General features: G+C 35.3%; 1 protein-coding gene and 2 non-coding genes across 3 annotated transcripts; all 3 read right to left on the bottom strand.

Moving 5' to 3' along the window:
- Positions 1 to 2,344: 2,344 nt before the first annotated feature.
- On the bottom strand, positions 2,345 to 2,418 carry TRNAV-AAC. Its single transcript has one exon. It is a non-coding gene; the product is annotated as a tRNA-Val (tRNA).
- Positions 2,419 to 2,680: 262 nt separating this feature from the next.
- TRNAV-AAC lies at positions 2,681 to 2,754 on the bottom strand. The gene has a single exon. It is a non-coding gene; the product is annotated as a tRNA-Val (tRNA).
- Positions 2,755 to 3,551: 797 nt separating this feature from the next.
- Positions 3,552 to 6,989, bottom strand: LOC110937352 (WD repeat-containing protein GTS1). Its single transcript, XM_022179761.2, has 8 exons — positions 6,755 to 6,989; positions 6,468 to 6,666; positions 6,203 to 6,298; positions 5,507 to 5,581; positions 5,164 to 5,274; positions 4,971 to 5,062; positions 4,797 to 4,881; positions 3,552 to 4,079 (listed from the first exon to the last, which is right to left on the bottom strand). The coding sequence occupies exons 1-8, from the start codon at positions 6,883 to 6,885 to the stop codon at positions 3,711 to 3,713; spliced, it is 1,158 nt and encodes a 385-aa protein (XP_022035453.1). The 5' UTR covers positions 6,886 to 6,989; the 3' UTR covers positions 3,552 to 3,710.
- Between the last annotated feature and the right edge of the window lie 8,091 nt (positions 6,990 to 15,080).

Genomic DNA, 15,080 nt, shown 5'->3' with positions numbered 1-15,080 from the left:
CATTTAAAACTAATTTTTTAAACAATTCTTTCTCTATATAACATAAGTTCATTGCTCCATAACATAATGTTTCAATTTTAATTTTCAACTATTCAAGCCTAGAAATCATAACGTTAGTTGTAATCACTCTAAAAATATATAAATAACATAATCACCCTAAAAATCATCTAAACAACCATAAACAACGTCAAAAACACAAAATTTCAAACCTATTTAACAACTTTATTACCTTTTTTTCTCCTATAATATCAACCAAAATCATCAAAATAACAAAGAAACTTATCGGATTCCGGTTAGATTTGGTGTCAAACGACGGTGGTATGGTGGCTGATTACGGTGGTCGCCGGCTGCTAGACTGTTGTCGTTGGGTGATGTTGTTCGTTGGAAGTGCAGGGACGCAAGAGAGGGAGGGAGCAGGAGAGAATTTCTAAAGGTTTTGGGCTTTAATTATTTTATTATAGTTTGAAATATTGTTGGGTTTGGTTAATGGGCTAAGACTTAGTGGGCTAGCTAGTTAGGAATTATAAGTGGGTAAATGTATGGGTATTTGGGTTTAGTTAGTTAGGTATTAAAAGTTATATAATTTAGGTAGTATTTTTTTTAAATAAGAGTTTACTAAAAAAAATTAAAATATAAATTGATAACACTTTTTACCTAAGGGGTGCGGACGAAAAATTTCAAGGGTGCGGTCGAAAAATTCCAAGGGGTGCGGACGAAAAATTCCAAGGGGTGCGGACGGGATTTTCGAAGGAATTTAACACTAATTTTTTTTTTCCCTAGGGTGCGCCCGCCCACCTTGAAGTGGGCTTGGGTCCGCCCCTGGTTACCATTATCATAATATTGGTGAACCCACTGACTACCACTAACCAAACAATAAACATGTATACGGTGTGTTCAATTGATGAATTTTAAATAATTTGCGATACAAGTGTGATGGTAATGTTTTTAGAAGGGATTAGGGTTTTGTGTGGAATATGGGTGTTTTATAAAGGATAGGGTCGAGACAGTTAATGGTTGGTGTTACTTCATGTCGGGTTGCTGAAGGGTGACCCGACATGAAGTATCACCGAACACTATCCATTATGATATCGATGAAATTCATCAACCCTAACATGTGTATACTTAAATCGTGTAATCAGTTTATGTAAGCAGGTTAAAGGGTGACCAGATGCATGTAATTAAGTTATAAACAATTTGCATGTCGACAGGGGCGGATGTATAGTGTATCAAGGGGTAGCCTCCACTACCACTTGGTTGGAAAATTTTTGACATTTTTAGTGTAAATTTTGGAAAAATTTGACGTTTTTTCGATTTCGTTACCGCTTATTTATAAAACGTTCCCGCTTGGTCGGAATCCTAGATCCGCCACTGCATGTCGAGCTTTTAATATTATATGGATCAACATGATAAGCTTAGTACAACTTGAAAATGGCATGTTTAATTAAGCGGTCAATTTAAACAAAACTTGTTTAACTAAATAAGCCAGACAAAACAATACAATACAAAACTTGACTTTTTGTGTCATGATTTGAAACTTGTCAAGAATCCACCCTGGCCCTAGCATTAGTTAACGGTGGCCAACCCTAGTGGTAGTTACAGTTGGCCACCAATGATAAACAGTGGTCGACATGGTGAGGATGGTTGTCCACGGTTAGAGAGGTCTTACATGTAGATGTGAAAGTAGCAACACAAACAAGCATCAGACTCATCCATTTACTATAAGCATGTGTTTGTGATTGCTCATTGCTTTATGTTATTTAAGATATAAAATCACAAAATAAGCATAATTACCTCCTATATTAAATAAAATAGTCATTAACATTTTATTTATTTATTAAATTATTGTATTGACTTTCTCATTGATGAGAAACCTAATGGCTAGAAGACACATAATGGTATTTTTGCGCCGATAAGCCAAGCCACTCTATCATGTGTCATGGTGATGGTGTAATGTAATTGTTTTGCTTCTTATGACGCAAAGATAAAGGTGTTTCATGGTAGTGTGATTGCTTTGCTTATGATACAAATACACATTTTTCAGTACAAAATTGTAAAGTTGTACCTAATGATGTAAACATACAGATTTCTAAGAAAAGTTACACATTTTTATGGGCTATGTTTAGAAAAATCACGAACATTTTTATTTTAACTAGTATTTCTTCTCATTTTCCCTCTATTCTTTCAACTCACCATTGCTGACCCTAGAATTCCTTTTACCAATATCTTGATATTCTTTTTTTTTTGCCAGCAAAATGAAACAAAATAAAGTCATAAACCAACGAAGCACCAGAAGGGATTAGCCAACCCATCTCGTAAATAATAATTAAAATGCTAAAAAATATAATGGCTTCGCCCGGGTTCGAACCGGAGACCTTCAGTGTGTTAGACTGACGTGATAACCAACTACACCACGAAACCTCGCTGTAAATTTCCACTCATATAAATACTTAAATTGGTATCCATACACATGCTAATATTCTAAACGATAATTGTTTACGATTTTTGGTAGACACAGAAACCCAATTCTAGATCACATGACTATGTAAACTCAGTTCACATATTCAATTTAGTTACTAAGGCTATGTTTATGGTATTTTACATAGTTGTAACATATTTATGATGAAACTTTTTTAACAGCGAGCTACACGGTTATGCTAAAAAAAAATTCAAAAAAATATATTGGCTTCGCCCGGGTTCGAACCGGAGACCTTCAGTGTGTTAGACTGACGTGATAACCAACTACACCACGAAACCTTGCTGCAAGGTTGAGTCCATATAAATACTTAAGTTTGAGCTGATATAATTATATAAATACTTAAATTGGTATGCATGCACATGCTAATATTCTATATGGTAACTGTTTACGATTTTTGGTACACCGAGAAGTCTAAATTCTAGAAAGTTGTAAGAAGAATTCCTGATTCTATTCCTCTCTCGTGAATCAGTCATGATTATACATCATATGGTAATCCTCTTCAGCTCTTCTCCAGCAAAGCTTCATTTTAGAGCTTTAAAAGGTTTTGAAACCGATTAAGAAGAGTAGTTTGATGTATTTATTAATTTTAGAATCTGTCACACATGACTTACTATTAGAGTTTGTTAGAAACAATTGATTTTTTATCATATAACTTAAATCAAGAAATTGGTTGTAATTGTAGGACACACAGCCATACAAATTACAATCCCAGTTTACATAGTTATAGTCCAAGTTGCTTGATCACATGACTATGTAACACATAATCGATTTACTAAGGCTATGTTTATGGCATTTAACATAGTTGCGACATATTTATGATGAAACTTTTTTAACAGTGAGCTATGCGGTTATGCAAGCTGAATAAACTTGCTTGAGAACAGAGCACACGTATGTAAGTTAAATTCACAAGATCGTGTGTCTCACGGTTTAGCCTTAAAAATGTTCAAAATAAAAAAGTTCTTAATATGCATTTTTAGGTTTACAAATTAATTATATGTTTCAAACTCATTCATAGTCTTAGCAGCAACACATATAGGATATAGTTGTAACCAGTTTTCCCTTTTAAGACTTAAAAAACAGCACCAAAAAACAATTGATAGAATTTGATTAAAGAAAGGGAAAGTACAATCATCAAAACTTACATTGTCACACTAGATAAAAACTACCATAATTAAATAAATAAAAAAGAGAGAAACTATAGTACAACACACACCAGAATCTCGACACTTGCACTTTAATATGGTCGATGCCTACTTTTCTTGCGATTTTTGGGGTATCTTTCAACCAATGAAGTCGATATCCATGAATGATCTATAGCAGAGGACTCATCAGATAACCAGCAACACAGGCGTCCATCTTCACCACCTGTCCACCCGAAAACACCGTTTGTTTGGTTCAGTCCAGTTTTCACGGTGGGAGAAGCTAACACGCTTCTAACAACACCCGTATGACCACCATGAAGAACAGCTTCCGGAGATAGGATTGATCTCATTCCTCCACTATAGGCTACCGGAAAGTAGCCCAAAGTGCCGCTATTCGTGGCGCCTATAACCCATAAATTATCATCCACGGCCGAGTAGTGACAGTCAACAAAATAGTCAACCTACGTATGTGAACAATAGATGATGAATTTGCATAACCAAACATATTTTTTAATGGTGTTTTTGTTTTGAAAGTTTTTTACAGAAAATGTTTTACTGCATTTACAGAAGGATAACAGGTCGTTTGCAACGAAAAACAAACATTTGTTCAAAAAACTAATCATTTATTTTTGGGTAAATTACACTTTTGGTCCTTTATGTTTATACTAAATTTCTATGGATGTCCTATACCTTTAAAAATGTCAAGAATCGTCCTTTACGTTTTAAAAACCATGCACGGTTTGTCCTTTGACACTAACTCAGTTAAAATTCAGTTAAAAATGTCAAGAATCATCCTTTAGTTTAGTCTTTTCTATGGTGTTTAGAGAGAGAAGAGGTGTTTATTATCTCTTGTTTTTTTATTCTTTATTTTTAATATACTTATTTTAAATGAAAAAATGACTAAATTGCCCAAACTTAACTGAAAATTTTAACTGAGTTAGTGTCAAAGGACATCCACTGAAATTTGGTATAAACATAAAGGACCAAAGTGTAATTTACCCTTTATTTTTTAAAATGTGTCAAAGGACAAACAGTGCAAGGTTTTTAAAACATAAAGGATGATTCCTGACATTTTAAAAGGTAAAGGACATCCGCTGAAATTTGGTATAAACATAAAGGACGAAAAGTGTAATTTACCCTTTATTTTTAAAAAAAGTAGAAACAACAACGTTACATACCTGATCTAGAGCCCAACTATTAGAAGCCAAAGGGCGAGCATCCTTGAAATTGGCTTCAAGTCTTGAATCATTCAAATCCCAAAGACTAAAAGTGAAGGCATAAAACAGTAACAAAACATCAAATTTCATAAATAATAATCATGTTAAGAACATACAAGGTATAGAGCAAAGTACCTTAAAGTTTCGATGTGAGTTAAACACCACAGCTTCTCATATTTCGCACCACAAAACCCCACCTTTGCAATCGATGTCTCCACATTCATCACCTTCATACCATCGATCATTAAAGAATGATATCCAACTTATTTTTATACCGAAACAAGATTCATATTATCACTAAACAAACAATTAATTACACTTAACTTACAGATTCCAGGTGATCCTCATCGTTGATTTCTCCACTGGTATCAAATGTGCAAATTAATCCATCAATCGAAGCAGATACAAGCTTATTTTTCTGATCTGGTACAAAGTGAACCTGTAACCATTCATAATTTACGTTAAGCTGACATAACCGGTAACCCAGTAGAAAAAAGTAGTAAACATAATTAATAAAGTGACAATAATTGAAGTTTCAAAAAATCTGATTAGTGAAAACAGTCAAACCATTTCACTAAACAAAGGATATATTAAAAAAGATGTAACTTGATCTGTGTTGTTGTTATACAAATTGTATTGAATACGAACAGAACCCTAGATTTAGAATAAACCTGTGTGACATCATCCATATGAGATTCCTCCATGCAGGCAATCTGTTTCTTGTTTCTCCAGTCCCAGAAAACAATCTACAAAGACAAATTTAACTCTCTTCGTTATGGAAAACTTATTTTTAGATTGGATCAATGGACTGGAATAATCGTATGCAGTTGTACATTATGTAGTATATATTAAGCAAGTAAAAAAATGTACTAAACCATGATCTCTATCCTAAAAAGACCATGATTGATTTGGCATTAAGGTTGAATCATAAGACCGGAATGCTTTTGCAAAAAACAAAAAAAAAAAAAAAAAAAAAAAAATCGAGTAGCATAACGCATGAAATATTTGCAAGATTACATACAACTAAACTTATGCTACAACTATAATTTATCGAAGATTAATTTAGTGATTTAGAATAAAAAAGCGAAGCTTTATTATTACCACATTATGTCTGTATGACAATATAAATAGTTCCGATCAATATTGGTTCAGTTTGAGAAATTCTGCTTGATGTGATTATGACAACGAGTAACGATTCAACCATTCAACCGAGTTCATAATCTGATAGCAAACGAAAGTCACCATGCATAAGGGAGTCTAACAGATATAAATGCCATCACATTATGCAGAGCAAATGCAAAAATGTATTACATACATCTTAATATAACTCTGCAGATAGCTAAACAATTGCTTCATAATACTATTACCTGAGACTTACAACCTGCAGCAAGAAGATTACCGTCCGATCCACCAAACGAAAAGCTAAATATCTCTTGCGATGGACCAGCATTTAAACAAGACACCTGCAGTTATGTACATAAAAACACACACACGGTGAAACTTTCACTAACTTCGACCGAAAAGGCAAAAACATACATTCAAATTGCTACCAAACCACAAAACTAAACTTAATGTACCAAAAACAGTAATCAAAGTGTTCCGAAAATACAGCATGTAATAATAACTAACAACCTGTTGGTAAGAACGAGTATCCCAAGCCCTAATAGTACCATCAGACGAGCAAGAATGCAACATATTTCCAGAAAATAATATCTGATTAATACTATCAGCATGACGTCCGTTACATTCTCCAACAAACTGACCGGTTACCGGCGAATACAGTTTCACCATTCTGGACGATAGAGACACCGCCATCGATGTCCAGTCTTCCCTAAACATAATTCACAACAATTAAACACTCAAAATCTATCGTATTATGATTATACTAAACGTATAACTGACAATTAGGGTTTGCATACTTTGGAACAATTTGGAAAACGTAATCATCACCGAAGTTGGTTTGAATGGAGTTTTTGAGTGAAAATCGCTTCGCTGAGCTGCTGCTGCCGTTGGCGTGTTCGGTTTCTACATCCATATCAGTCGCCTCCATGAGCGAAAGCAATGAAATTGCTGGTGAGCCGCCGAGGGTTTATGTTCTGTTTTGCCTGTTTCGTATTTTGTTTTTATTTTTCTAGTTTTGTCGCTTCTAGTCCCGCTAGTTTATTGAGTGTGTGTAATACATCCCTTGTTGGAGGAGCAAAGTTAGAATAGCCCCGTAACGAATTTTGAAATTATTCGAATCAAATTTTTTGGATAATCTTTTTCTTGTTTGAATTCGAATTCTATATAATTTTTTTCTTGCTTGGATTTGAATTCGATTAAAAACTGGTTAGTTCAATTCGAATAAATTTGTTTTTATTCAAATTCATTTAAAATGTGTAAATTCATTATGGGCTATTTGGGTTTAGTAATATGCTATTTTAGGACTTAGATTAAATTTACATATTAATTTATATTGTAGCTCAAATTTAAGTTATATGTATGTATTATATAATAAATAAATATGTATAATTTGATTTTGAATCGAATCAAATTTAAAATTATAAATTCATATTCGATTTGTTGTACTCGAAGTCGAATTTTTGATACTTGAATCGAATTTCAAATTTTCGAATCAAGATCGAATCAAATTTAAAACTAATAAATTTGTATTCAATTTATTGTACTCGGATTCGAATTCTTGATAATTGAATCAAATTTCGAATTTAAACGTTCAAATCCTAGAATACTTCCTTGCTTTTTAAACTATCTTCCATTCTTTATTTACGCGCAAACATACTTAAACGGCCCGTTAATCTCAAAACTTTTTAATAAATACCTAACCTTCCTTTTTCTCACCAATGAACGATTTTCTACAAACATGTCATTTTACAAATGTTACTTAGAACCGATAAAACTTTCTTACAACTTACGATGGGTGCCACACTTTTCATCAAAATACAAATCGTTTTATACGAAAACTTGTCTTCTTTAACATCTTTTGGAATACTCCTCCCATCGGTCTATTCAAACTTAATCAAACTCACTTTGCCTATACACACACTTGCACGTTTTACTTATGATTAATGCCTCAATTCACCTTAGATAAACGAACCCTTTTACAAACCTATCTTTTCGTTCCTCAAAGTTTCCATTTTCAACACACTCCAAAACTTCAAAATCTCGATTTTAGTTAATCATTTTAGAATGCCTTTTTACAAGGTCTTCCTCTTAAATAAATTTCGGGACGAAATTTCCTAAAGGATGGGAGACTGTAACGCCCTACTTTTTGTAATTTTCCTTATTTAGAAATCGTGTCTTGTATTTCTATTTTCAGAAAGTTGTTTCTCTTGTAATCGTATCCTAATTCGGATCATTGTAAATCCGAGACTTGATTATAATAAAATTGATCGTCTATATGAAATATCCATTGGTCTTACATTCATTTCCATGCACTTATACGTTAATTCAATTAAAAGCTTATTGCATATTCGTATCATGAACATGCTTAAGCATACAAACGATTAATTGGAAATACGTGATTTAAACATTCTACATATACTTGATGAATCGTTACAATACTTTATTTGTTCCTACAACACTAAATCCATGCTTATTTACTTGTTTAAAACTCTTGATTTCATGTTCCACATACACTTTTAGGCCTTGTAATATGCTAGGTACACATTAATACTTCATAATTACATAACATACATCCCAATTATATAACATATAATGTCAATAAAAGATAAAAGCTTAATACAGCTTGCGATCGCAGCTGTGAAAGGCTGTTTTGGTTGTCTTTTTTAATGCTAACTCCTAACTAATTACATTAAATATTCACTTAACTAAAACCTAATATCTCCCCTATAAATACAACACTTCTCCGTTCATTTTTCCACTTTACCAACACTCTAAACACTCCAAAACACCCCTAAATTCATCTAATTTCCAGCAGAATTGAGCAGAAAGTTTCAGCCATTCTAAGTGAGTTTTAACTCACTTCTTCTACTATTTTCTTCTTTTCTTCTTCTAAAATACTTGGATAACCTCTAGGAAGGTTTTCACAAGTTTGCTTGGGCAAACAAAGGTGAAACCTCACCATTTTTTATGTCCAAAGTGCACTTTATTTTCTGCTTGTTTTTATTTTCTTATATCTACATGTTCTTGATGAAAACTTGGTGGAATCTTGTACCCACCAAGCTCACAACTTAGTCTATGGTTGTGGGTTTGTGTCACACCCCAACCAATGGCGGAATCATTGGAGCGGGACGAAAAAGATTGTTCATCACACATAACACTATTTGCGACAATAATTAATTCAGAATCGATTTCATAACAAAACAAAATTGTCAAATCACAACATGAAATTCAAGTATAACAAGAAGACAATACAAGTTCAAAAGTAAAATGCCTAATCTAGTAATATGAAATGTGTTTCTAGTGTCGTTCCTACTAGATTTCGTCATGATCAACATCATCCACCTGCAACATGTTAACAAAGTATAGTTCAACACAAAAATGCATTAGCGAGTACACAAGTTTAAGTAAATAAGTATAAGTATAAAAAGTTTAAAACGAATCCACATGGTAACCTAAGTTATTCAAGATTAACATATCATTGCATGCAATATTCTAGTCAACCCTCTGTTTACGCAATAAAGAATGAAATTTAACATGACCTCTCGTTCACGGGTGGTGCGTTAATCCTATAGCGCTATACATGTTAAATGGAGGCTCGTACGAAGCTAATGACTATTGTATCACATAAGAGTCACCCAAGTATATTTGTCAAGCATAACAAGTAGTTTTCATGTATTTGGATTGTTTCGTGAATTTGCATAAAGTATAAAGTGTCGTGTTTTTTATAAGGTTAACATATTGCACCCAAAAGTGTTAAAATGAAAATGGGTCAAGTGTACTCACGGTTTTGCAAGCTTCCTTTTGTGAATCCGTGAAGAGTTTGTTGATTGAGTTAGGACGGAACGCCAAGTCCTTCTACACGAGGAAACATATGTGTATGAGTATTGGATGGTAACGGAGGATTAGGAATTCGGAATTAAAAGTATAACAAAGTAAATATACAAGAAAATAATTACTTAGACTTAGCACTCGTTCTTGACACTATGAAAACCCATAGGGGCTAGAATGATTTCATAGGTTTAATACCTATTAGAATCGTAACGAGGAACTACGCACTTAGGTGATGTAACTTAGTAACTTGATAAATAACCATCTGGTTATCATCAAGGGTTCGGTTTCTTACATGTATTATATGTATTTTATCTATGTCATATAGTATTTCATAAGTTTAGTCAAACAATATAACAAGGATTATCATAGAAGTCATGCATAGAGGTAGGAGGATAAATCTTCCATTTTAAAACCTCTTTTCTATTCACCAATGCACAAGTAGTCATAAGACAACAAGGATGGTCATGAATGAACAATAAAAAAATGAAATATACATGCTAACTAAGAGAAATCATCAAGTGAAGTGTGGATTGTAAGTAGGATAGCCCAAGCTATCCAAATAATCACACATACACAAGTTCAAGTCTTGTTCATCACTTGTGGGTTAAAACCCTTTTAAAAACAGATAGTTTAGAGGATTAAAACCTCTAAATTTATATGTTACAGCCTTGTTTTTAAGCACACTTAATCATAGTCTTGATTAATGGCATAAGGACATAGGAATATATGAAGAAAACATAAGTTTATGTATGTTTAACAAAGTTTTTTTGTACAAAACAGAAAGTTATTGCACTTTTAACCACAATATGGTGATGTTCCATCTTTGGTTTCCATGGAAAACCTATGGAAACATACCTAGGGTTGTTCCAAGTGCTAACAAACAAGAAGAAGTGAAAAAGATGGAAGATAAGTGAGCTTAAACTCACTTTTGTAACTTGATAAGAATCTGACTTTGCTACTGTTTTTGCACTAGATTTAGAGTGTTTAGATAGTGGATTAGTGAGTTTATAAAGTGGGAGAAGTGTGGAAGTGAGTTCGGTTTTATAGGAGGTGATTAGGGTTGGTTTAGGTGGTCTTTAATGCAAGAAACACAACAATTAACACACAAATGACCAATAGTTGCAGCATAAACAACTTTCTGGCGGATTGAGGTGGTAGCGCTGTGCGACAGCAAGGGGGGGTTACTTGTGGCGCGACGCGAGGGTGGGGGTTCCGGAAATAAGTTTGATTTTTGACATATTAGCCCCCTGTAGTTTATATTTGAGGGTTTTAATGTATTTTAGGGGCATTTTATGTAATAAAAGCATATTGTAAGGGATGTTTAAGTATCACTAACTAAAAAGCAAGTACGGACATTACAGTCCATTAGTTTAAAAAATTGTCATTTAAGTCCCTATAGTTTCACTTTCGTAACTATTATAGTCCACTCACTTAACCTTGTCTATTTATTTTGTCATGTTTTGATGAAATGACTAAATTGACCCTGTAAAAAACTAATCTACAAAATTATAAAAACTTTAAAATAAATTAATAATTAAAGTTTCATTCTCTCTCTCTTAACAATTTAAGTTCTGCAAACTTGTGGTTTATCAATTTGAAGTTTTGGAGTGTGTACAGGTGAATGATTTGGTGGTTAGGTTGAACCACCTTCTTCCCCCCTTCTCACTATCGCCACCTTCAACTCAGCCGCAACCTCCTCCCCCCTTCTCACCACCGCCACCACCAACTCAGCCGCAACCTCCTTCAACCATTCTTACTATCGGAAGTTGTGGATGTCGAAAATGTCCATATCTTGAAGAGAGTAGGAGCTCTGGTTGACGAAGTTAGGGTTCGAACGACTGAAGGGTGAGTGAACGACCATTGGATCTACAAGAATTGCGGTGAGTTGTGGTAGTTAATGAGTGTTTATGTTGTTGATTTGATGTTTTTGGATGAATGTTTGGAAATTTGGGTGGGGTTGGGGAAGTATCTAGTTGAGATTTGGGGAATTAATATATCTCTTGCCGGCGCTAAGTTGTCGGATTTAGTGAAGTATCTAGTTGAGATGTTCGTTTTGCTAACTGGTAGAAAAGCAATCAGGTTTGTGACGGTGGTGGTGTTTTGCGGCGGTGGTGGCAGGTGTAACACCCAACGTCCCTAAACTTTAGGCTTTTATAAAATTTAGTCCCTGAACCTTATCTATTGGCAAGTCTAGTCCCTGTACTATATAATGTGTGATACTTTGATAACTTGGTGAATCTTATGTCTAAATCTATATGTTTGGAATGCCTAAATTTATGTTTGGAATGCCTATATCTATGTTTGAAATGTCTAAATCTATATACTGGGAATGTCAACTCAGCCGCAACCTCCTCCCCCCTTCTCACCACCGCCACCACCAACTCAGCCGCAACCTCCTTCAACCATTCTTACTATCGGAAGTTGTGGATGTCGAAAATGTCCATATCTTGAAGAGAGTAGGAGCTCTGGTTGACGAAGTTAGGGTTCGAACGACTGAAGGGTGAGTGAACGACCATTGGATCTACAAGAATTGCGGTGAGTTGTGGTAGTTAATGAGTGTTTATGTTGTTGATTTGATGTTTTTGGATGAATGTTTGGAAATTTGGGTGGGGTTGGGGAAGTATCTAGTTGAGATTTGGGGAATTAATATATCTCTTGCCGGCGCTAAGTTGTCGGATTTAGTGAAGTATCTAGTTGAGATGTTCGTTTTGCTAACTGGTAGAAAAGCAATCAGGTTTGTGACGGTGGTGGTGTTTTGCGGCGGTGGTGGCAGGTGTAACACCCAGCGTCCCTAAACTTTAGGCTTTTATAAAATTTAGTCCCTGAACCTTATCTATTGGCAAGTCTAGTCCCTGTACTATATAATGTGTGATACTTTGATAACTTGGTGAATCTTATGTCTAAATCTATATGTTTGGAATGCCTAAATTTATGTTTGGAATGCCTATATCTATGTTTGAAATGTCTAAATCTATATACTGGGAATGTCTAATTATAGATACTTACTTGGCGCTTGACTCTTGAGACTCGTGAAACTTGATTCTTGGTTGAACGAGAGACTGGATTCTTGTCACTGACAGAATCTATTAATCTTGGAAAACTTTTGGTGTTTATGATGTATTCTAGTTATGCTATTACCAAATAATACGCAACGCTTAATCTATCTCGCAAAACGAATTAAAGACGGGAACGCGGAAAGGATGGGATTGACCAAGTGGCAATCCGATCAAATGACCATCCGATCGGATAGCCATCCGATCGGATGACCACCCGATCGGATGGCCACTCGATCGACCAGCCATCCGATCCGTGCCACATCGCCTTAGCTCTGACACATACTATAAATAGGCCCGTCACATCACCAAATTCCCTGATGTGACAGCCTCACTCGAGCAGACGCACGCACACTATTTTTCTTAATTTTCTTGGCGATTTCGGTACGTTTTACACTAGATTTTTGTACTTTCTTGATCTACACCTCATTCTCTACGTGATTCACCTTTGAAATCACACTTTTCACCATGAAATCTCTCGGATATAAGCTCTTGAGGATGATGTCATCATGGTGGTTTGAACAAACTACTATATGATGTCATTCCTGGTAAGTTCTAGCTCAGATCTAAGGAATTTCAGGTGTTTTGCACCAACTCTAAGCTAGATCTAGGATTTTTCATAATAAAACTTATGCTTTCTTCATCTTTTCTTCAAACGGTGGAATCCGGGTATAAACGGACTGTAGACTTGATGGGTAGTCTAGAGTAAGTTTGGAAACGGATTGTTACCGGAGAAGACGACCATGGAACGGATTCCGACATAAACTGTTGTAAACAGACGACTGACCTGACAGGGGTGATTCCCACCCGATCAGGACGGCTGTAAGATGAATAGTTTACCGTTGTCTCAATACGTCCCACGCTGTCGACGTCAATTCAGAAATTTAGAAAATTTTACAAAATTACAAACGAGACAATGATCACTCGATTGAGTGACAGTCCGATCGGATGACCATCCGATCGAACAGCCACTCGATCATGTGACATTTGTCTAGCAGTTTTGAACAATTGAAACCTTGAAAATCTTTCAACACTTAGAAACTTTCAGAAACTTGAAGCTTTGGAGACCCCGATCGAGTGACAACCCGATCGGATAGTCATCCGATCGAGCAGCCACCCGATCAAGGTAACCAAAACACTTAGTCAGCAAACTTGAAACTTGACACTTGGATCGAGTGGCAACCCGATCGGATAGCCATCCGATCGGACAGCCATCCGATTAAACAGCCACCTGTCCCTCTCACACTTTAGTCACTCGCTCGAATGGCAATCCGATCGGATAGCCATCCGATCCAGCGAACTGATCCGACACTTTGTGTAATCTCGTTATTCTGCCCGACTCTTATCTTTTGCAATCTAATCAGGATAATTCTAAAATAGCTCCCTTTGATCCAATATCAGTCTATACTGTTAAGCAATCACTGTGAGTATACTAGATCCCTTTTTGCTTTAAACTTTGGGATGTAACATGTATTCTACAAACTAGAAACTTGAGACTTTGCAAAACTAAACTCTATCCTACGTGTATGTGAAATTTGTGCATTCTAGTATTCTATTTGTGCTATGTGACGTTTAATCCAGGGTGTGTAGTTCCGCCTTAACAATAGTAGCGCTATAGGAGGTGCATCTCTCCCATTATTCTCAGGGGTTATTGTTAGGAGGATTCTAGTTTACCTCGAGTCTTGGGTAAACACTAAAGCATTAGGATACTTGGGCTATCACTGTGTGGACTGCGACACTAGCACGGCTGAAACTATTTTTATTGCTTACATTGCGGATATGAGTTGTTTTAATCTAATATGCTATTATTCAAACTTGTATACTCGCCAGTACATTTTGGTACTGACTCTATTTTAATACATGTTGCAGGCTGATAGGATGCTGATAACATGGAATCAAGCTAGGATGAAGCTTAGAAACCCACCTAGTTAAATTAATCTACGAACAATGTTTAATACTCGATGTATTGTTGGTACATATGGTTTATTTTGATGTTGATGTTTTGATTAGACAAAATTTTGCATGAAATCTATTAATCTTTATTGAAACATAGTGTTATGGAAATCTCATGAGCAATCTGAACGCTTAGTGCTCGCACCCCGATGTTTCCGCCATCGGTTGGGTGTGACAGCAGGTGGTTTAATGGTGGAGCCATAGAGGTTTCTTTTGATTAGGTTTTGAAACGGTGGGGATAGTGGTGGTGGACGATGGGGAATGACCGTGGTGGTGGCTAACGGTA

Source organism: Helianthus annuus, chromosome 4 (genome assembly GCF_002127325.2).
Source record: "Helianthus annuus cultivar XRQ/B chromosome 4, HanXRQr2.0-SUNRISE, whole genome shotgun sequence".
Lineage (NCBI taxonomy): Eukaryota > Viridiplantae > Streptophyta > Magnoliopsida > Asterales > Asteraceae > Helianthus > Helianthus annuus.
Note: the sequence above shows the minus strand (reverse complement) of the source record. Positions and strands in the feature narration are given on the sequence as shown.

Excerpts from the sequence above, each read along its gene's own strand:
- LOC110937352 (XM_022179761.2), bottom strand. The coding sequence starts at position 6,885 with ATGGAGGCGACTGATATGGATGTAGAAACCGAACACGCCAACGGCAGC. Across the intron at positions 6,299-6,467 it reads ATACTCGTTCTTACCAACAG|GTGTCTTGTTTAAATGCTGG; the intron begins GTTGTTAGTTAT and ends ACATAACTGCAG. Across the intron at positions 4,080-4,796 it reads ATAGTTGGGCTCTAGATCAG|GTTGACTATTTTGTTGACTG; the intron begins GTATGTAACGTT and ends TCACATACGTAG.